Source organism: Rana temporaria, chromosome 4, assembly GCF_905171775.1.
Source record: "Rana temporaria chromosome 4, aRanTem1.1, whole genome shotgun sequence".
Taxonomy (NCBI): Eukaryota; Metazoa; Chordata; class Amphibia; order Anura; family Ranidae; genus Rana; species Rana temporaria.
The window spans coordinates 440,648,090-440,672,248 of record NC_053492.1 but is presented as its reverse complement, the minus strand read 5'-3'; the positions used below and the strand labels follow the sequence as shown (position 1 = coordinate 440,672,248).

At 44.4% G+C, this 24,159-nt stretch overlaps 1 protein-coding gene across 1 annotated transcript in view; it reads left to right on the top strand.

Moving 5' to 3' along the window:
• The window catches only part of BICRAL (BRD4 interacting chromatin remodeling complex associated protein like), a 75,072-nt gene extending 53,792 nt beyond the window's left edge, over positions 1 to 21,280 (top strand). Inside the window, exons 6-13 of the mRNA XM_040351509.1 lie at positions 113 to 1,681; positions 5,594 to 5,672; positions 11,171 to 11,229; positions 12,212 to 12,273; positions 12,634 to 12,779; positions 16,275 to 16,369; positions 17,367 to 17,469; positions 19,596 to 21,280. Of these exons, the coding sequence (XP_040207443.1) occupies positions 113 to 1,681; positions 5,594 to 5,672; positions 11,171 to 11,229; positions 12,212 to 12,273; positions 12,634 to 12,779; positions 16,275 to 16,369; positions 17,367 to 17,469; positions 19,596 to 20,332 (2,850 nt within the window). The 3' untranslated portion in view covers positions 20,333 to 21,280. The remainder of the gene's footprint in view (positions 1 to 112; positions 1,682 to 5,593; positions 5,673 to 11,170; positions 11,230 to 12,211; positions 12,274 to 12,633; positions 12,780 to 16,274; positions 16,370 to 17,366; positions 17,470 to 19,595) is intronic.
• The last annotated feature ends 2,879 nt before the right edge of the window (positions 21,281 to 24,159 follow it).

The window sequence follows — 24,159 nt, the reverse complement described above, 5'->3', positions numbered from 1 at the left end:
TGTTCTTTATGCATTTCTTTAAATGAACCCCAGAAAACTCACCCCCCTGATGAAAATCTTAATTTTTTTTTTGCTGCACTCTATTTAACCCTCCACATGCTTTTTTCTTTAGCTTGCTGACGCTAAATCGTCTGCTAAAACTGCACACAGCCCAGAGGAAGAAGAATCCAAAGATGGAATGGAATTGTCTACTAACATTCAGTACTTTGACGGTGATCTTGAACCATCCCCTATGCCAGACCTCACTGAGGACATCCTACAGAAGTCATTGCAGGAGGCCAACATCACAGAACAGATATTGGCAGAAGAGGCCTACTTGGATGCCAGCATAGAATCTGACCAACAGTTTCCTAATGTTTCATTTCACGCTCATTCATCAGCATCGTTTACTCAGGCCAACACTGATCCTAGTTACTCAGGCCAAACATTACATCCCGTAGGAGTGACCCATGTGCCTGTAGGTGCGTCATTTTCAGGAAACACTGTAGGTGTGCAGCATGGTTTTATGCAACATGTTGGAATTATTCCTGGCCAGCAGATGCCAAATAGTGGCCATGGCCGTTCTGGGCAGATCCATGTAATTGGCTCCATTAATAGCCAATCTCCAGTGATGACTATAAATAATCTTGATGGTTCCCAGATTATACTCAAAGGTGGCCAACAAGTATTACAAAGACAGACACCAAATGGCAATGCTGTCTTTGGAAGTCCAAACACAAGTCCAGCAGGACAACCATTCAATAGTGGCAATTTTCAAGGATCTTTACCTGTTCATAATATTATTATTCATAGAGGACCAGCACCAAATTCCAACAAATCTCACATAAATATTCAGCCTAAGCCACAAGTAGGACAGCAGGTACCTTACAGCGTTAGTCATGTAGGAGTACAACATCATCATGGGCATCAAGGTATGCCGTTCGTCACAGCAGCCCAAAGTTCCTCTATGAGTCAACAAATGCCAGTAAACCAGCAATGTTCTCGTAAACCATCCAATCAGCAGCCAGGTGGTGGTAGCATTGTCATTCATTCTCCAGTTGGTCAACAACACTGTCATCAGAACCAATTTATCATTCCCGCTGGCCTTTCCCTAAATAATCATTCAATGCAGCAAATCCAGGCCATTAACCACCAACTCGCACAGACACAACAATCCCATCTGGGTTCTCAACAGGTTCCTGCCGAACACATGTTGATGAGCAGAAACTCAACAGGTATGGTTAGGCCTAGTCAGCAGTATCCAGGGCAAATGTTACATAGTCCAGGTTCATCTGTGCAAATTGTTCCTGGACAGTCATTTACAAGTTCTGGAGGTCAAGTCATTTTGAACCATGGACCATCCCAAAGTGTGGGAGGACAGATGGCCCAGCTGTCTCCTACACTACTGCATTTGTCTCCTGGTCAAAGCACCACCATTCTAGGAAGATCGGGCATCTCTTCAGCGCCATCTAGTTGCTCAAATATGCAATCTGGAAACCGCTACACCATTGTAAGTTCTGGAGCCGGACTTCAGCGAACTGGAGTGGGATTTCCACGAGGAACGGACAGTTATATAACAGAGCAGGAACAGAACAGAGCACAAACTGCAATGAATGAAGCTCATCTTCAGTCCTCCAGTTCTCAAACCAGCAGCAGTTTAAGTCCCCAAACAGCTTCTCAGCAGGCATTTTCCCTTAACCAGGTAAGGCATAGTAAAGCTTTGTTACTATTGTGAGGTGTTTTTAGTTTAAAATATTATATAAGTGATCCATAAAAAAAAATGTTAAATTTCTCTTTGATTGGAGTTCCTCCCCATTGTAAAGCCTCATACACACGATCGGACTTTCAATGGACTTTTCCATGGATTTTGCTCCGAAGGATGTTGTCTGTGAACTTGGTATGAAAAAACACACGGTAGGACTTTTCCAGCCAACAAACACGAACGTAGTGACGTAATAGACGTACTACGTGGTTTTTCTGCTCTTTACCGCCCCCTTTGGGCAAATTCTGCTATTGTTGTCTGATCTTTAGCATTGGTTCTGAGCAGGACTTTAGCCTGATGGACTTGTGTACGCACGATCAGATTAGCCGACCTAGGACATATGTTGCCGGAAAGTTTGTCTGTTCACACAGCAAACATTTGTCCGATGGAGCGTACACACGGTCGGATTGTCTGCAAAAACAGGTTCGTCTGAGGTTTGTTGTCAAAAAGTCAGATCGTGTGTACGGGCCTTTAGGTGGATTTTCCACCTTCCTCAGCCCCCAAGCAAAAAACTGTGTTTGTGTTTGAAATACTTGGATGACTGCAAATACAATGTTTCCCATATGGTATGATATTTTTCGTGTTCAATATTTTTATTATAGAATTTAAGTATACAACAGGTACAAAGACGGCATACAGAAGCCAACAATACATGTAGACAGTTTATCTACGATATTAAAGGGGTTGTAAAGCTTCGTGTTTTTTCATTTTAATGCATCCTATGCATTAAGGTGAAAAAAACACCTTGCTGTCATGGGCCCCCGAGACCCCCCCCCCCCCCTCCGTTTACTTACCTGATCCTGTTCACCTGCTGTGTGCGGCCCCCGGCGTCCTCTTCTCCACTGAGTCTGGCTGTTGATTGGATAGAGTAATAGCAGCACAGCCATTCTGCTGTCAAACACATCCAATGACGCGGCCGCCGGGGGGGGGGGGGGGGGGGGACCTCAGGTGCCTCTGGTGTCTCGACGCGTATTCGTCACGGTCTCCTGATGAAGTCACGTGACCGACCACCAGAGGCGACGTGTGTGAGCATGCTGCTCGTTTTATGCTGATTTTTATGCACTTTATTGTGAGTACACTGATTTGAGTTTTTCATCAATAAATATTTTAAACTACTACACCATTTTCGTATGTATCTCCCTTTGTGAGGATCACTGCTGATATATCAGACGGGGCCCCACAGGGAGACTCTGTTTAGAGACCTAGGTTAAACAGTATCAAAAGACGCCTCACCATGAAACGGCTGGAGTGTATGCCGCTTGTACCTAGAAAGATCTTTATATGCAGTAGGTAAGGGGACATCCTCACTAATCGCAAGGGGAAAAGGAGCACTTTCCTATTTGATATCCACGGTGGCAACTTGGCACCAGCACTGGCACTATATGTTGTTGTTGTTTGCACATGAATACTGAAGTTTTTTATACATTGTTGCAATATTGAAGATGTTTGAATACAACATTCTATTTAAAGCGGTTGTATAGACAAAAATGTCACTTTAGATTTATTAGTCCATGTCATTATTTTAAATAGTTTGCAAGTAGCCTTTTTTTTTTTACCTGTATACATCTTTAGTTATCAGTGCATTCTCGAGTGGGGACGTGTACCGCGCATGCGCCGGATTCCCGTTCAATCCGGCAAGCTGAGCCTCGGCCAGAAAAATTATTTGTTTATGTCGGGGCTGCGTCATTTCCTCATGCAGACATCAGCCCCGACAACCCGCGATGCTCACCTAGAGCATGATGGTCATCACGTCACCTAGGCTTGAATATTATGACCGCAGTGCACACGCGTGGGATTTCTGAAACAGAAAGGAACTGTGGGCGGAAATTCTCACTGTGTAAGACGTGGAAGACCACAACAGAGATGGCGCGTGCTTACTACAGAAATTACACTTCACAAAATCAACAATTGATACAGTAAGACTAGTAATGAGATTTTTAATGTAGGGATCAATCGATGTTGAAATAGAAGGTCTTTTTAGGCCCCGTACACACGAGAGGATCGATCCGCTGAAATTGATCCGCGGATCGGTTTCAGCGGATAGATCCGCTGGTGTGTACGATCCAGCGGATATTTGCTAAGAAATCTATCCGCTGGAATCGGCTCCAGCGGATCGATCCGGTGGTCTGTACAGACTCACTGGATCGATCCGTCCGAACACATCCCTCGCATGCGTCGTAATGATTCGACGCATGCGTGGATATCCTTATATGACAGCGTCGCGCACATCGCCGCGTCATCATCGCAGCGACGGCGTGACACGTCACCGCGGACGGAATTCCGCTGGGATTTTGATCTCCTGGTTAGTACAACCAGGAGATCAAAATCCGCCAGAGGATTTATCCGCGGATACGGTCCGGAGGACCGTTTCCGCGGATAAATCCTCTCGTGTGTACCCGGCATAAGAATATGTAAATAGTTTGAATAGTACCAGAGGGTTTACTACCGCTTTAAGGAACACTTACAGTGTTTCCCTGAAAATAAGACCTACCCCGAAAAAAAGACCTAGCGTTATTTTCCAGAAGGGGTTGCAAAATAAGCCCTACCCCTAAAATAAGCCTTAGTTTACAATGCTTGTAAAATCCTATAATCCACTCTATTAGAGTAGTATAATGCTGCGTACACACGATAGGTTAGTCCGATAAAAAACGGTCCGATGGACCGTTTTCATCAGACCAAACCAATCGCGTGTGGGCCCCATCGGTTAATTATCAATAGGTTAAAAAAATAGGAACTTGTTTTAATATTATCAGATGGATAAAAAAACCTATAGAAAAAAACGATCGTCTGTGGGTACGTCCATCGGTTAAAAATCCATGCATGCTCAGAATCAAATCGACGCATGCTTGGAAGCATTGAACTTCATTTTTTTCAGCACGTCATTGTGTTTTACATCACCGCGTTCTGACACGATCGTTTTTTTAACTGATGGTGTGTAGGCACGACTGATCATCAGTCAGCTTCATCAGGTATCCATCAGACCGTTTTCATCAGACTAACCCATCGTGCGTATAGGGCATAACATGTACAATGTGTGTGTTTCTGTAATATAATTGCTGGGAAAGAGAGCTCCGACGGGTCACAAAAGCGCAGAGCGGCGCTATAAAAAAAGTATTTGGCACAATTATATTACAGAAACACACACATTGTACATTACATATTACTGAAATAGAGTGGATTATAGGATTTTACAAGCATTTTAACTCAGTTCACACTGGGGATTCCTGTCAGGCAGGGAGAGAGAGGGGGAGAGAAGACATCACATTACATGTTAAGACCTACCCTGAAAATAAGCCCTACTGTGTCTTTTGTTGCCAAAATTAATATAAGACCCGGGCTTATTATCGGGGGAAACACAGTATCTGTTTATGAAAATTGTTTCTTTTTTTTGTCCTTGGAAACTTCCAGTAAACATTGACAATCATGATTTAGCCCTGATTCACACTGCCGCAACTTGAGAGCTTAAAGTCGCACCCCATTAACGGCAATGGAACCGTTCTAATTTATACGTCTCAAGTCGCTCCAACTTAGGAAAAGCTTCCTGCACTACTTTGGTGCAACTTCAACACGACTTGCATTGACTTCTGTTAAAGAAGTCGTATGCAAGCCGCGATGAAGTCGCACAGACATGTCGGATTTAAAGTCCCACGACTTTGATGCCGCGGCAGTGTGAACAATCTTCTACTGTAATCTTTTGCAATGTTTCCTAATCGCTTGTCATTTACTGGCAGGTTTATGAGCAGAAATTTGAGGTGAATGAAATTTGCATTTGTAATTTAAATGGCAAGAAATAGATAAATATAAAGAGATTGAACGTGCATGTTTTTGATGTTTTTTTTTTCTTTCTTGCAGACTGCAAAATTACTCTCCAATCCCCTCTCTCCAGTTTCAATGAAAAACCAATCTCACGCACACATTGCTTCACTGACAGGTACCTTTATATGTATATGGTAATATCTTGATGGATAAATAGCAGTGGGTTAGAGGACTGTAAGTACACATTAAAAGTGGAAATCGGACAGATATAAAAGACACACATTAATACAGCTTTGTATTTATGTATGAATCATTAAATGCATCTTTTTTTTTTTTTTAAATGCAACTAGCATTTGAATTTTAAAGTGGTTCTCCATTCTGAGGGGGAAAAAAAAAAGTCAGCAAGTACAACTCCTGCAGTTGCTGATTTTTAATAACCGGACACTTACCTTTTATCTACCGTATTTGCCGGCGTATAAGACGACTGGGCGTATAAGACGACCCCCTAATTTTCCAGGAAAAATGTTGGTTTTGGGATATACTCACCGTATAAGACTACCCCCTTCGTACTAGTCTTTCTGGAAGCTGAGGGGTAGCCAGAACAACCACTGACAGAAACAGGCTTTTTTCAAATCTCACTGTGCCATTACATTACATTACATGCCTCACTGTGCCATTACATTACATGCCCCCACTGTGCCATCACTTGCCCCCACTGTGCCATCACTTGCCCCCCACTGTGCCATCACTTGCCCCCACTGTGCCATCACTTGCCCCCACTGTGCCATCACTTGCCCCCACTGTGCCATCACTTGCCCCCACTGTGCATCACTTGCCCCACCTGTGCCATCACTTGCCCCCACTGTGCCATCACTTTCCCCCACTGTGCCATCACTCACGTTTTGCAGCTTCCAGGCCGGTGACAGTCTCCGTCTGCTGCGAGCGTCCATGATTTGAAAGCCGCGCCTTCTCCTCAGACTGTCCTGTGATAGACGGAACACAAATTTTCCCAGCAGGGCCTCTGTTCAGTGATCCGCCTATCACAGACGTCCTCTTGTCCGAGGATGAGAAGGCATCCGTGATAGGAGGAACACAGAACAGAGGCGCTGCTGGGAAAATTTGTGTTCCGCCTATCACAGGACAGTCTGAGAAGAAGGCGCGGCTTTCAAATCATGGACGCTCGCAGCACGGAGACTGTCACCGGTGTATAAGACGACCCCCGACTTTGGATGCATTTTTTTGCATCCAGAAAGTCGTCTTATACGCCGGAAAATACGGTAGATAAAAAACACTATATTCCTTAACCTTCTTAGCGGTATTCCCGAGTCTGGCACGGGGTGAATTTTCAGTACCAAAAGCGGTAACCCCGAGCCACACTCGGGATCGCATCGCAGGATCCCAGGAAAGTTACTTACAGTAGGTGCACGCGATATTGTGTCAATCTCGCTCCCTTTCTCGGCGAGATTGAGCACATACGAGCCCCATCGCGGGAGCCAGTGCCGAGCTGGCTTGCCGCGATAGAGACAAAGCCGTCATAGAAGCGACGGGAGATCCAACTTGGATTCCCGCCAATTCTACACGTGTGCGGCGTTTGTTATGAATCCTGAGGGGGAAGTCCCCGCCGGATTTGAAATAAAAATCCGGCATGGGTTCCCCCCTCAGGAGCATACCGGGCCCTTAGGTCTGTTATGGGTTGTAAGGAGAGCCCCCCCCTACGCCGAAAAAACGGCGTAGGGGGTCCCCCTACAATCCATACCAGACCCGTATCCAAAGCACGCTACCCGGCCGGCCAGGAAAGGAGTGGGGACGAGCGAGCGCCCCCCCTCCTGAGCCGTACCAGGCTGCATGCCCTCAACATGGGGGGGTTGGGTGCTCTGGGGCAGGGGGGCACACTGCGGGGCCCCCCCACCCCAGAGCACCCTGTCCCCATGTTGATGAGGACAGGGCCCCTTCCCGACAACCCTGGCCGTTGGTTGTCGGGGTATGCGGGCGGGAGGCTTATCGGAATCTGGGAGCCCCCTTTAATAAGGGGGCCCCCAGATACCGGCCCCCCACCCTAAGTGAATGGATATGGGGTACATCGTACCCCTACCCATTCACCTGGAGGAAAAATGTTAAAGTCAATAAACACAACACAAGAGTTTTTAAAATAATTTATTAGTCTGCTCCGGAGGCCGCCCACTGTCTTCTTTAGCTCTGTTTACCAGGGGGGGCTTTTTCTTTGACGTCTTCGGGTGGGGGCCGCTCTTCGCCGCTGTCCGGTTCTCTTCCACCTCCAGGGGGGTCGCTTTTATAAAAGCGCCCACTCCTCGGCGGGTTTCCTCCGACGTCTTCGGCGGGGGGTGGTGTGCTTCTTCTTCCGCTATCCGGGGGGGTCTTCTTCGGCTATCCGGGGGGTCTTCTTCACTCTCCGGGGGTCTTCTGCTATGTTCGCCGCTCTCCGCTGTTGACTCGGCGCACCCCGGTTCTTCCTCCAGCTGTCCGGTGCCTTCTCCTTCAGCGCTGAACGTCTATCTTCTTCTTCCGTGCTGTGACGTATTCTTCTTCTTCCGGGCTGTGACGTCATCTTCTTCTCTTCTCCAGATGTTGACACGCCGGCTCTTCTCGCTGAAATGACGGATGCGCGGCTTGCATCGGACCTATATAGGCCTCACAGTCCCATCATGCTCTGTACCTACCCATGTGATACCTACCCACGTGGGTAGGTATCACATGGGTGGGTACCAGAGCATGATGGGATTGTGAGGTCTATATAAATTCGATGCAAGCCGCGCACCCGTCATTGCAGCGAGGAAAGGCGACGTGTCAACATCGGGAGAAGAAGAGAAGTGAAGAACATGACGTCACAGCACGGAAGAAGAACTCACAGCACGGAAGGAGAAGAAGACGTACAGCACGGAAGAAGAAGGCACCGGACAGCGAGAGGAAGAACCGGGGTGCGCCGAGTCAACAGCGGAGAGCGGCGAACATAGAAGGAGACCCCCGGGGAGTTGAGAAGACCCCCCGGATAGCGGAGAAGACCCGTCGGGATAGCGGAAGAAGAAGCCCCCCCGCCAAAGACGCCGGAGGAAACCCGCCGGGGGGTGGGGGCTTTTTTAAAAGCGACCCCCCCGGCGGTGGAAGAGAACCAGACGGCGGCCCCCACCCACCCGAAGACGTCAAAGAAGAAGCTCCCCCTGGTAAAAGAGCTAATAAAGAAGACAGGGGGAGCCTCCGGAGCAGAAAAAGAAATTATTTTAAAAACCCTTGTGTGGTGTGTTTATTAACTTTGACATTTTTCCTACAGGTGAATGGTTAGGGGTACGATGTACCCCATATCCATTCACTTAGGGTGGGGGGCCGGTATCTGGGGGCCCCCTTATTAAAGGGGGCTCCCAGATTCCGATAAGCCTCCCGCCCGCATACCCCGACAACCAACGGCCAGGGTTGTCGGGAAGGGGCCCTGTCCTCATCAACATGGGGACAGGGTGCTCTGAGGTGGGGGGGCCGCAGTGCGCCCCCCTGCCCCAGAGCACCCAACCCCCCCATGTTGAGGGCATGCAGCCTGGTACGGCTCAGGAGGGGGGGGGCGCTCGCTCGTCCCCACTCCCTTCCTGGCCAGCCGGGTAGCGTGCTTTGGATACGGGTCTGGTATGGATTGTAGGGGGACCTCCTACGCCGTTTTTTTTCGGCGTAGGGGGGCTCTCCTTACAACCCATAACAGACCTAAGGGCCCGGTATGCTCCTGAGGAGGAACCCATGCCGGATTTTTATTTAAAATCCGGCGGGGACTTCCCCCTCAGGATTCATAACAAACGCCGCACACGTGTAGAATTGGCGGGAATCCAAGTCGGATCTCCCGTCGCTTCTATGACGCGCTTGCTGGGATGTGCTGTCACTATTCCAGTGAGTGCGAGATGTCGGCGAGATCTCGGCACCATGTCGCCGAGAATCAGCGCGATGCTGTCGTGCTAAAAACACAATATCACAAACACCTACTGTACCTTGTCCCCTGGATCCTGCGATGTCTCCCCGCCGTGTGTGCAAGCTCCGATGTCTCCTCCTCCGCTCGATTCACAGTGCCCGAGTGCCAAGCTCCATTTCCTGCGAGCGTTGTGACGCACGAGGACGGAGAATGGCACCAAATAAAATAAAAATAAAAACACAGTACACATAAAGTACAGTAATGTATCAAATAATTACACATCCCCTTTGTACCCAGTGGTCTGCCCAGTGTCCTACATGCAGTTTTATATTATAAATACATTTCTGCCTGGAAACTGTAGATTGTCCATAACAACCAAAACGTGTCCCTTTATGTCAAAAGTGACCAAGTGACATTTAGACCAGCTAGAAAACAGCGATAATAAATTAGAATCACTTGCAGAATTGAGCGATAGCGATTTGTGGGGAAATTCGTCATCAAACATTGAAAGTATTAACAGCGACAATTCTGCAACTGAGCAAATTTCAGTGTTTTTGATTTGATTACCGTATTTATCGGCGTATACCACGCACTATTTTGCCCTGAAAATCAGGGCAAAATCGTGGGTGCGCGATATACGTGGATACCCGCTTTCCCGCCACGAGTTTGAATACTGCGCCGGCATATACCGAGCGCAGTACACTCGTGAATCTTCGGGCAGTCTCGGCGCCTCTCGCACTGACGTCCTGAGCGTACAGGACGTCAGCGCGACAGTTGCCAAACCTGCCCGAAGATTCACGAGTGTACTGCGCTCGGTATATGCCGGCGCAGTATTCAAACTCGTGGCGGGAAACGAGCGGGGAGGACGCGAGGACGCCGGAGAAGGACACCGGACCCGCCGAAGAGGACCCGCGGAAGAGGACCCCCGACCCGCTGAAGAGGACCCCCGACCCGCCGAAGACGGATACCGGACCCGCCGAAGAGGACACCCGAGCCGCAGAAGGACGCCGGACCCGACGAGGCCGCCGATGGACGCCGCGCAAGACATCAAAACTGTAAGTACAAAAAAACTTTTTTTCCACAGGATTGGGGGCCACTTTAGGGGTGCACGGTATACGCGGGAGCGCGTTATACCGCGATAAATACGGTACATTATTGAACCATTTTTATTATTATTATATTATTATTTGTTATAATTATTTATAGTTATTTATTATATTATAATTATATTATAATTTATGATGTCTACTAGACTCTTGTTTGGACAGATTTAAGTGAGTTATTCCTAAGAATTACAGGCCTACAATATAAAATTACAAATTTCCATGCAAAACAATTGTACCGCTTTGAGCATCAAAAATCGGACATAATCATACCGCCAGGGAGGTAAATAAAGGCAAAACTTTTTTTTTAGTTTTGAATAGAGTGGAGAGGGATTAGAACACCTGTCAGATTTCATTGCTGCCTGTGTCCCCATTAGAGAGATTTACCCTCTCTATTTGTCCTATTTACCATTATCATTGAATCTGCGGATGATCTTTCCCCCCCAAGAGTGCTTTCCTTTATGGAGATAGAAATGTAATAAATGGCACCAAAGCTGCAAATGTTTCTCTACTGATTGCAGAGCAATGGCAGCATGAATGCAACAAGGAAAAATGATTTCTACACACAATCAAAATATTCAACGGGACTGTGAACTGGCTTGACATGTTATAAAATCTTTTAATACAATTTTAATATGTAAATGATTTACCTTTTTTTTTTTGCAGATCCTAACTCTGGAAGTAAACAAATACAACATCATTTATCACAGCTACAGAATGCTAAGGTAAGATTTGATTTAGTGCATGTGAACATTTTTGTATATTTTTTTTATATATTTTCCAAATATGTAAAGTGAACCTGTGACTAACCTGGGCAATACGGTACGAAAGGATGCATCAACAGAGAGAATCATCAATGAAAACTGCACATTTTAGTAATCAGTCAATCCAGTTATATGGGAAACCTGCCCAGCCTTGTGCATTGTCCTTTGATAGATTTATTTAAAGAATTGATTGAAAATTACTCACAAGCATTTGAAAGAAACTGGCAATATAAAAGCTTATAACCGATGACAATTGACTCAATATCAACAGTCTCCGGGTATTGAAAGAGAGGACATAAAAACCACTGCTGGATGACGCGTTTCGAAGGGAAACCTTCTTCCTCAGGGTGTCTTTTTTGAACACCCCGAGCCTGAGCCCGCTTGAATAAGTTTTGTTTAGGATCCTGATAGGTTAATGTATACCCCTTTAGTTATTGGTTTTAGCTGAGTTGCTGGATCACTAAGGAAGTTACTTAATAATGCATAATGCCTTTAATTCATTGTGCCACTGGTATGGTTTATGATCAACTTAGTGGTGTTTTCTATGACATGCCCAGTTTGTATCATTGACTGATTTTGACCCTGTATATGGAACGGTTGGCTTTTGCTATGGGTGTTGATCTGTTCTGCAATTGCTGTATCTTTCTTCCTTATTTTCAATAAAACTTTTCTTGGTTTTAAAAAAGGAGTATAAAGGAAAGGGAGAAATATGCTGTGAATGTGATTGTGATTGACAGAAGTCATGAGATTATGTGTGTTCATATCTAAACCAGAGACCATCCCCATCTATAGAGTTGTGCTATGATCCTGAAGCTAATCCTGATGTTAGAACAATAGATCTAGGACAATTAGATTAGAGATTGGTGCTTTTCAGTACTGCAGGTTGGTGATGTGATTTGCAATAAAAAAAAGTGTAAAATGTAATATTTTTCTCTGTTATTAGGTTGAAGGACATAACAGAGGATTGAAGAGGATGTCCACCAAACAACTCACAAAAGAAACTCTGTAGGTTTACACATAATGGGGGGGGGGGGCATTTATGAATTTGAGAGCAGTGAGATAAATTTCAGACTTAAGTCAGATTTCTAATAGTTAGGCAGCTTTTTTTATAAATTCCCCCACCGCTGCTCTAAATTGACCCTGCACCAGAATAAAACCTACCTCTGTCTCATCTTCAGTGGTAAACCTGATGCAGATCTATGGAGATCCGTTGCAGTTGGCTGCCAAGGATGGCAGGTGCATCGGTTGTGAATACACATAAAAACAAGCAGTCTGATTTGCTGCTAATTTGCTTAATACATTTCCATTTGTATGTTCTGTGGGCTTCAAACTGCTAAACCTAACAAGTGTTCTTTATTCCTCTAGAATTCATCAGCAGGTGCATAGAGACCAAGAACAAGCTCTGGATCCCAATAAGAGCCCATTCCAGTCGCTGGGTGATGCTGTCCAGAGGCTTCTCCCATACCATGTGTTTCAGGGATCACTGCCCACCAACGACGAAATGCAGAAAGGTGAAACAGCAAAATATATAGGAAGGCTTTCTAATAGATGCTGAAAAATTGTTGGTCTGATTTTACTCTAATGCCTTATCCTATAGCATTAATGAAGATGGCACAGAAGTTAGACCCTTGATTCCAATTCATCCATCAAGTGTTTAGCTTGGTTGAGTGCAGACCAGTCAAACTCTCCCATATCAGCAAATGGCTCTAGCAGGGCAACGTCTAATGATCTGATTTGTAAGCGAGACATTCTACGATAGTCCTATCAGACAATTTATTGGTTGATTTACTAAAACTGGAGAATGCAAAATCAGGTGCAGCTCTGCATAGAAACCAACCAGCTTCCATTTTTTTTGTTAAAACTTAACCACATTGTAATATGACGTCCACAGATGGGATCTTTCATCCTGGGTGGATGTCATATGACGGCCTGGGCTTTGTGGGGTATATCTGAATGATGCCTGCAGCTAGAGGCATCATTCAGATATCATTCTTTCGCGCCGCCATCCGGTGTTTCTTCGGGCTCTCCTGTGCCATCGAGGGCCTGGCCAAAGAATCGATTTTTAAGTACCAAAGTTTGGCGCCATTCCATGAGTGTGCGCAATTTTAAAGCGTGACATGTTGGGTATCTATTTCCTCGGCGTAACATCATCTTTTATATTTTACAAAAAAATTGGGCTAACTTTACTGTTTTGTTATTTTTTAATTCATGAAACCATTTTTTTTTCCCCAAAAAAAAGGCGTTTGAAAAATGATTGCACAAATACCGTGCAAGATACAAAATTGCAATGACCATTATTTTTTTCCCTAGGGTGTCTGCTAAAAACATATATAATGTTTGGGGGTTCTGAGTAATTTTCTAGCAAAAGAATGATGATTTGTATATGTAGGAGAGAAGTGCCAGAATAGGCCCGGTATTGAGGTGGTATAAAAGCCCTGTATTGAAATGGTTAATTAAACAAGCTGAAGTAAGAAATTGATTGGCTACACCAGACTTTTCACCGTCCAGTTTTAGGATCTTTACTTCCTTTCCTTCGTCCTGACAAATGAGAGAACAGCTAATATGAAATCAGGGACAGGACACCTTGAAAAACTGTATGCATCCCCTCCCATGTTGCTGCATCAGACTGATTCATATTCCAGCTGTGCCATTGCAGAAAGGAGAAAACCCCACAATAACATAAGATCTAATTTTTGTTCCTGGTTCAGGCCGGCCTAGTTATGGCATGTTCAGTAGGAGGCAGGCTGACAGGGTTGGATACTGTAACGGTCAGAGGTTAACACCGTTTACGATATTCCATTCCACCAACCCATGACAGCTTATCCGACACTCCGACAATCCAGCAGACGGGACCCATTCCATTCCCCAAAAGGACGAGACACGCAGCTCTGTCTCTGGTTCAAACGAATGAATGCTTTAATGGTAACTCAGCCTTGTTATATACAGTTACAAGCATGCTACAGTAATCACAGGGACAATGAAACTCTCCACCCAAAACATCACACAATGGGTGTTTAACGAGTTCCCCCTCAATCCACATCCCAGACAGACATTCTGGCACCGAATCTAGAGGAGTTAATTACTACAGCTGACAAGTCACATTCCACATCTATTATCAATAGTATTTTCACACAAAACAGTGTCATTAGCATACGCAATGAAATATCTTAGGAGCAGACCCAATTAGCACAATGGACAACAGAATGCAATCACAGCAAGCCCCCTCACTACAGCCAGGTGGACTTAATTAGCATCTCAACAGTCTATGTTACACATTGAATGAATCACACTCTATTGACCTATTGAGGTCAGAATAAACCACTTGTAATTTTCCAAGATCTCCTGCAATACATGAATTATCATTAATGTCCCATCTCATGTAATCCGAGATATCAATTCTCAGTCATCCTATGCCCAAAAGGGACATAGGATGACCCTAGACCCAAGAGTCATTAGTGAAGCTGGCACAGGAGTATCCCACATCCTTCAAAAGTCTCTGGGTATCACGGGCCATTCTGTTACAGATACTGGGCCATATTCTCGTAGATCCTGCGGCGGCGTCACTATGCCGCCCCAAATTTACAGGAGCAAGTGCTGTATTCCCCAAACACTTGCTCTGTAGTTTGGGGCGGCGTAGTGTAATTGGCCCGGCGTATCCCCGCGTAATTCCAAGGGGGCGGCTTGTATTTAAATTAAGCACGCCCCCGTGCCGTTCGAACTGCGCATGCGCCGGGCTTAAAATAGCCCAGTGCGCATGCTCCAGTTCTCGATGGAAAACGTCAATGACGTAAAGTGAATACAAAACAATGATACGCCGGCGGGAAATTCGATTTACGCCGGTGTATCAGTAGATACACCGGCGTAACTTGTTTGAGAATATGGCCCACTGTCCTTTTTTTTTTTTTCCTGAACTATTCTACATCTGATCAAGTGTTAAAGACATGTGTATGCTGTAAATAACAAATTATTTCACAGAAAATGTTGTTTTTCTGAAACTGCACTGGGCTTCTGTGTCCTTGCCAGTTTACATATAAGAAGTGGTTAGTTCCTGTTCAGGACTTTTTTTCTCATATAATAGGTGCAGGAACTCAACCATGCACTGCACACACCCTGGGCACCTGCATCCCCATTCTCCCCATCCTGCATTTAGTGGGAGCCACTCAGGAGATCAGATCTGATGGAGATCAGATCTGATGGAGCCAAGTCCGACTTCTGTGTTTACAAGTGACAGCTTGGCTGCCACAGAGCGATAGTGGTCAGCAGGGAGCAGAGGGCCCGAGCTGGAGGTGGTGGAACTGAGTTCCAGCTGAAAAAAAGCCCTGTTCCTATTAAAGGTGTTTGTTTGTTCCTCAAAGTGGATGTAAAGCCACTCTCATCCTTTCTAAACTACTACCATAGTGCTGATCTATAAGGATATAGATGCCTCATGTATGTATCCTTACCTGTCAAATGTCTCCCCTCTGTCTGTTATAAGAACTGCAAAACTGCAGATTCTGTGGGTGGATCTGTTGTCTGGAGATTGGTGGGTGGAGTCGTGATGTCAGTAGACTCCCCGCCCACCTCTGCACTCCCCTTGTCAACATGCATTTTTTCCTATGTATTCCTTACACTAAATTCTGCTATGATCACTAACATCCAGTCAAAATCCAGAAAAGTAACCACATGACATCAGAAAAGGAGTGGGGGTGGGAATTAAAAAATATTGCCTGTTTTCAAGCTAGTGCATGAGATATGTAAATAACCTGTCACTCACAGCAAGGGGGCGGAACGGACTAAGGTTTTTCTCTGTAAGTCCGTTTTATTTCACTGAACAATAAAAGAGGATTGCTCAGAGCTGGATTAACGCTGTGTGGCAAGACTGGGCACAGACGATAGGAAATCTTATACTATACATTGTGACATAAAAAAAAAATGTTGGGTTTACATCCACTTTAACATTTCTTTACAGGAATATGTATTCTTTTCATCATTACTTGCCTAAAAAGCATTTTATTGTTTCATTTCAGTGGACAATGAATTTGAAGCTATGGCCACGCATTTCCTAAAAAAGACCCAGGCAATGCTAAACAAATACCGTTTGCTGCTTATGGAAGATGCAAAGGTATGTAAACTTATTACAGAGATATCTGCTATCAGATCACTTCATACAATACAGAATACCTGGATATGAGTCCTCTGATGGAGCAGCTCATTTCTGACTCAGACTTTCATACCAGGTCTGTATTATTATTTTTTTAAACAGTGCCACTTCATTGCAAGTGATGTCCCCACCCCAATACTAATACTCAGCCTTGGAGTCAGAGTGGAAGCTTGCATCTAAAATCTCTCAAAGAAGCATTTGCCAATGTCAGCTGCTGAAAATCTGTGTTTGGTTCCTTTTATTTAAATCACCCTGTATTAAACAGAAGAACCCCTTTGTGCTCTGCAGGTAGTCAAATAAAATAACCTCTGCCTCACTGAATTAAAGAGTATTTCATATTCCTGATATGTGCCTGCTGTACCATGTACTTGTATGAGAAAGTCTCCTGTTCTCTTTGTATTGCTTCCTTTGTGTGAAATCCCTGGTGTTCCTGCCAGTCCTTTTGCTTTTCTATTAACAACTGACCACATTAAGCAGGAAAGCACAATGTGGTCAGTTCTCATCTAGCTGTGACGAAAGCTGTGCTCTCCTTCCTTCAATGATCAAACTTGTCCTGACATCCCCCCCCCGCACAGCCATTCACTGGGAAAGATCGGTTTGCTGTTGATTCTCCTCCCCCAGCTTATATGCAGCTGAGAACAGAGGTTATGTCATCACTTTTAAAAAAGAAAAAAAGGGAAAAAAAGTTATTTATGTTTTTTTTTTTTTTTCCTATCTATACACAAATGAATGTGTTGTTTTACAAGGTGATCATTTACAATCACTTTAATTACTCCATTGGGATCCAGACAGTAATTGGCATAGCAGAAACATTACTTGACCTGATAAGTGAATGCTCAAGTGCTCATTGCTTTGGGACAGATCAACTCATTGGGTTGATATTAGAATAAGCATGCTGCCTTACTTTAGCTGTACTAACTATATAGTAATGTGAAGATAATTTTTATTTCTACTTTAGCGCATCACTCCTTCTGCAGAAATGGTGATGCTGGACAGAATATTTAACCAGGAAGAAAGAGCCGCTCTTACACGTGAGAAACGAACAGCACTGGTTGATCCTGGTGAGTGTTAAAAATTGGTAACCCTATTTTCAGGTTATTCACTAACAGCACGCTGGGGTTGATTTACCAAAAGTGGAGAGTGCAAAATCTGGTGCAGCTGTGCATGGCAGCCAATCAGCTTCCAACTTCAGCTTGTTCACTAAGTGACTGTTCACACTATAGCGACTTGGGATCCGACTTGTGTCGCCCGACATGAGAAATTCCATTGAAGTGAATGAGAGCCGTCTTAATGTACACTACTGAAGTCGCTCCGACTTTAGAAAAGGTTCCTGTACTACTTCAAGGCGACTTCTAGGCAACTTGTACCCATTGATTTCAAGTCGGATCACTGTCTTAACTGAAGGAACTTTACAGGAAGAGAAAATATTTTTCTCAGGCAAACCCCTCCCTCCCACAGAGCTGATTATTGTTTGATTGGCCACAGGCAAAGTCGCCTGTCCTGGAGGCAACCTGAAGTCGCTCTGTAAGTCGCGCTGAAGTCGTCTCGCAAAGTCGCGCTGGAAGTCGTGTTGCTCCTGCGTGAACCGGCACTAAAGCTTTGACAATAAAACCTGGAAGTTGATGGGCTACCATGCACAGCTGCACCAAATTTTCCAGTCTCCACTCTTAATAAATCAACCTCACTGTGACCTCCTCTGCTGAAAGACCTCAGCACCGACATCTTGATGCTGTTAGATGTTGGTGCAGGTTTGATAGCTTCTGGTTCCAAAAAATTAGGCACGGGGTAAAGTTAGTATTCCGCTACAGGGGGTGATGTAGTGTTCGGGATTAGAATAGGGGTTAGGTTAGCTCACAATGAGGGGTTCTGGAGTTCAAGTTAATGAAGTAATTTAAAGTTGAATTAGAGAGAAATAATTTACGGTACTAATTAATAAAATGAATTACTACCAAGTGAAAATTAGGAATTTATTCTATCGCTATGGTTAAATATAATATGAATTACATAGTATTAAATACATGGGTATAAATTATTGCATTACATTATCAATATGATTAAATGATTAGTCATTGTATGCATCAAATTTGATGGTTAATATTAAATTAATTACAAACCAAAGTGAATAAAATAAGTATATATTTTTGGATATTATTCATACTCTTCTTATTAACTGTTTATACTAACATATTGCTATTATTATATAAACTGAATCATGTATTAAAATGGGTATACACTATTATGTTTTATTCTTATTTTTCTTATTGTATATACTAAATAAGGGTTATTATTAGGGTTGGGGTCTCAAACTGGCGGCCCTCCAGCTGTTGCAAAACTACAAGTCCCATGAGGCCATTGCAGGGCTGACAGTTAAAAGCACGACCACGACATACAGGGATATTCAAGGTAATACAGACATATAATCACACACATAGGTTGGACCTGATGGACTTGTGTCTTTTTCAACCTCACCTACTATGTAATTATGTAACTATGATTACCACAGGCAGAGGCATGATGGGACTTGTAGTTTTACAACAGCTGGAGGGCCAACAGTTTGAGACCCTTGGTTTAGAGCAGGGGTGCCCAACCAGTGGCCCGGGGGCCACATGTGGCCCGCGGAGCCCTCTGATGTGGCCCGCGACCTCCTGCTCTGGGTTGGCGGAATCGACATCCCAGAGCATCAAGTGTTCTGAATGAAGCCAGCAGTAGGGCAGTGTGAAAGCAGCCTTAAGCCCTTTTTTACGCAATTGGTCCGACCCAGTCGGACCCTCCATTCACCTTTAATGTGAACTGCTAAAAAAAAAAAAAAATCTGAAGGGGATCCGTCCCTTTCCATCTGGGTGGATCGGAGGGCCTGTAGGGTAGAGTGGGCTGTGTCCGTGTCCTCTCTACATATGCAGAGTGCACATGGACCTGTCATCCACTCGCTCCGCATATTGTGGCCCGCAACCGGTTACCAAGTCGCTTAAGTGGCCCTTGCTCTTCAAAAGGTTGGGCATCCCTGGTTTAGAGGGTTAAGACATATGCAAATCAGGAGTTTTAAATTCACTGACAATATATTTGTCCGGGGCAGCAACCCAGAAAGTAATGAAACCCGGGGACCGCCTGTATGTATTGAATTAGGGATGGAGGGGATGGAGGTGATATTGGGGTGACACCAGACCTCTTATTATGTCTCTTTCCACAGATGCGTACCTTACAGAATTCTGTTGCTATAGTAAATTTCACGAAGATCCTTCAGAGGAAAAGCAGCTCAGCAATCATGACCTGGACGCAGAGCTAACCAGTGGTGGTTCCTCGCCAACGGACAGTAATACGAAAGATCAGACAGCTTCAAGCTCACCTAAGATTCCAGATTCCCCATGTTTAGTGCCTACTGACAATTTACCAGTACCTACATGTAACAATTCTCCTGAGGAAACAGAAGGCCTTAAAAAAGATGCTGTGTTGAAGAACGTAGAGTTTTCCCCTACGAAAGAACTCATTGTAAACCTTTGCAAACTAAAGGGTAAGTACACCTCTTGTCCTTCAGAAACCTACACGTTGTGTAAAGCCTCAAAAGAACCTCCAAAGTCCATTCCTGATTGTGGATCACAAACGGACCCCAACGATGCAGAAAGCCCCCAGAGCAAAACTGCAGGACCCTCTCTAGAAACCACAGGCAAGCAAACTAACATTATGGTAAACAGCAAAAGCATAATGAGTAGCGAGAATGTAAAAGCAACGGTCAGAAACGTTCTGGAGCTTAAACTTAGCGCAAAGCACTTGAAAAGCGAGGTCTCCGGTAGCAGTTCCGCGGAAACGGAACTTAAAAAATGCTCCGAAGACCACGGCATGGACAAGCCAGTTTCACAAACTAGAGAAGGGGCGGCAGAAACTGATTCAGTTTTAGAAGCAGCTGTAAATAGTATTTTAGATTGCTAAACAATCTGCAGAACATTGTGTAGGATGCACATGACGCAAGTGGATGAAGAGCAATAGTGATTTAACTCACAGAAGATGAAGATGGATACAAAAACATCAGCTGAGATGGCTTTCACGTTTGATGGATTCAAGAAAGCCCGCCATAGACAATCAGGAATGATCTGCACAAGCAGGTCATTTTGTGAATTCATAGATGGTAACATGTTTTACATTTTTCTTTTTGTTGGGTTTCATTAAAGATGCAGTCTTGCCACCAACACATAACATGATCTATCTCCACTTTTAAGCACTGCAGCTGAAAAATAAAAAAATAAATCCTACACTGATGGTGCTTATCTTCAGGCCACCATACTATGTTGATGGCATTTGTTTATTTGCTGGGACCAAAGCGTACAGATGATGGAAGCTTGCATGGCCCTGGGAGTTAAACAAATCCTATGTAGCTTAGCTGATGTAGACTAAAGTTTAGAATCACACAGGCAACCTCAAACCACGTTGACAGCGATATTTGCATTAAGCCTTATTTTTGTATCTGAAGGAAGAACATGTCTGTTTGCCTATAGCAGCCACATATTTTTCCCATTTCAGTATGAGAACATAAAGGGGGATGTAAATGGCTAGTAGAGGCAATGATAACAGTTCTCACTTCTGATACTTTGTTTTGTTGCACTATATGTTATGGGGGACTGCAGCTTTACTGAAATACAGTGTACACGTGTACCACTCCACTGGGTTTGGAACTAACCAGCTTCTATGTACCATTACATATGTTTTATTTGCTAGCAATGTCAATGTTGGACTTGGATGATTTGTAAGGGTATTCAATAAAGCGGTGCAAGGAGCAATGAGGAAGCACAAAGTACTGTACAGTAGAACCTTGGTTTGCGAGCATAATTCGTTCCAGAAACATGCTTGTAATCCAAAGCACTTGTATATCAAAGCAGGGTATAAAATAGAAGAGAGGCACCTCTAAGTGTAGCAATAAGTTGCTAAATGTTGTACCTTTAAATGTAACCTTGGACCAGATTCACATAGAATTGCCCAGGCGCAGCGTATCAGCGATACGCTACGCCGCCGTACCTTACCTGGCGTATTTTGAAACCCTCAAAGATTTCGCGCCGTAAGTTATGGCGGCGTAGTGTATTTCTCGGCGTGTATTTCAAATTGGGCGGGTAGGGGGCGTGATTCATTTAAATGAAGCGCATCCCCGCGCCGATTGAACTGCGCATGCTCCGTTTTGAAATTTCCCGCCGTGCTTTGTGCAAAATGACGTCGCACCGACATCATGTTTTGAACTTAGACGTGAGTTACGTCCTTTCCTATTCACGGACGACTTACGCAAAAAAAAAAAAAATCAAAATTCGACACGGGAACGACGGCCATACTTTAACATGGCAAGTCTATCTATACGCCGCAAAATAGCAGCTTTAACTATACGCCGGGAAAAGCCGACTAGCGACGACGTAAGAGAATGCAACGGCCGTGCGTACCTTCTTGGATCGCCGGAAAAAGCTAATTTGCATACCCGACGCGGAAAACGACGCAAACTCCACCCAGCGGAAGCCAAAGTATTGCACCTACGATTCGAAGGCGTACAAAGCCGTACGCCTGTCGGATCGAAGCCAGAAGCCGTTGTATCTTGGTTTGAGGATTCAAACTAAACATACGACGCGGCAAATTTGAAAGTATGCCGGTTTATCAGTAGATACGCCGGCGTACTTGCTCTGTGAATCTGGCCCCATATTGCTACACTTAGAGGCTCATTTCTTCTTTTTTATACTCAGTTGTGACATGACGCTACTCTTATATCAAGACATTAATTGTATATCAAAGCAAAATTGATTAAAATATATTGCTTGTCTTGCAAAACGCTCTTAAACCAAGCACACGGGCGGACCGTTTAGGCGGACCTGAACAGGCGCTCTGTGCTCCTCTATGGAGCCACGGATGTCAGCGGTGACATGCCCGCTGACATCGGACCCGCTCCGATCCACCAAAGTGCGACGGAGGAAAACCCTGTTTTCCATCCATCTGGCGGATCGGATCGGGTGACAACACACTCTATGGTCCGTCGTCATCCATCCCCCATAGGGGAGAGCAGCGCTCTGACAGGTCGGTCCCTGCACAGTGTGCAGAGACAGACCTGTCATCTGCCGGCTCAGCGGTGATTGACGGAGCGATCCCCGCTGAGCAAAGCGGAGCCCGAAAACGGTCTGCCCCGTGTGAAAGAGCCCTTACTCTCAAACCAAGGTTTTACTGTATAGTCATTTATAGCAATCAATAGGAGATAATATTAGAACGGACCACAGTAAACTGAAATCTGATTGGTTGCTATGTGCACATGACCATTACTCTTTGCACTTTCTTTTGAATAAGTTCTGTGAAAATGTGAAAAGAGAATCAGCAACTAGCAATACATGAAAAACGTCATTAGTGGTAGCAAAAACGCTGCTACTATAGTCAGTAATGGAAGAGTACAGCTATTTGTTCCAGGTTTAGGTGATAATGGGCTTATTCACTGTTATATTTGCCAGATCTGTGTGATGATTCACAACATGCCAGCATTTCATGTAAAAAAATATGCCACATTTAGTACAGGTGGGCCCATTTGTGACACCAGTCACTCAACAAAATAGGCATTAAAGGGTCAGTCCACCTAGAAGTATTGAATTACCAGCTACCTTCTTCTATCTGTTGTTGATTTCCATCTGTCATGGCTTTATAAAGCAGTATCCCTGCCATCAGACATCTAATTCCCCTGTACACACGAGCGGTTTTCCCATCGGAAAAAGTCAGATGAGAGCTTCTGGACGAGAATCCCAGCCAACTGTGTATGCTCCATCGGACTTTTTCCAACAGGATCTCTTATTTCCTGTCAGGAAAAATCCTAGCGGGAAAACCGTTCGTCTGTATGCTTTTTCGACGCACAAAAAAAACAGGCATGCTCAAAACTAAATCTACGCATGCTCAGAAGCATATAACTTAATTTTCTCGGCTCATCGTAGTCTTTTACGTCACCGTGTTCTTGGCAGTCGAACGTTCACCGGACTTTTGTGTGTCTTGTGTATGCAAGGCCAGCTTGAGAGGAATTCCGTCTGAGAAAACATTGTTTTTTTTTTCGACGGGAAAACCGGTCGTGTGTACGGGGCATTAGAAGATAATAATTGATCCTTCCCACTAATGTTTATCCATAAATGGAACACCAGTTTGTTTGGACGGACCATTTAATGATGAAGGTCACAGTATAGCGCTACAAATTTAGTGACCCATGTGAAATTGCCATTTTTGGGTGGGGTTTGGTGACTTAAAATAGAAACTTCACTTTTCCAATAGTTTTGATACTGCAAAGCAGGATAATGTAAGGCTTATTAAGCATTTATTATCTACCTTGTTCCATTCTTTTTGTACAGTCTGTGAAGGAATGGGAAATGTTTAATATTTATTTGTTGCCCTGGGGACTAGAGGGCAGCAGTGTCTATGGAATGCTTGGGTGGGCAACGCACACCAAGTGTTACAGTTTGAAGACATTTTAAACTCTATGGATATTTCAATACTAAACGGGCTACCTTAAAAGACAATCTTTTTTTTTAGCCCTGAAAGGATATTTATAAAATTTCTTGAGTGCAGCAAAACAAAGTTTGCACTATAATAATGTGTTTATTAAATTAGGGATTAAAGAAAGTTTGGGAGCTACAATATGTTTAGGATTTATGAGTGTAAAATGTACTCTTTGGAATAAAATGACCCTTGCCCTTTAGCCTCTTATGATGCCCCATGCCCAGCTAATCTACGGGAGAAACAAATTGTCCAAAAAGTGGTTCTTCAAA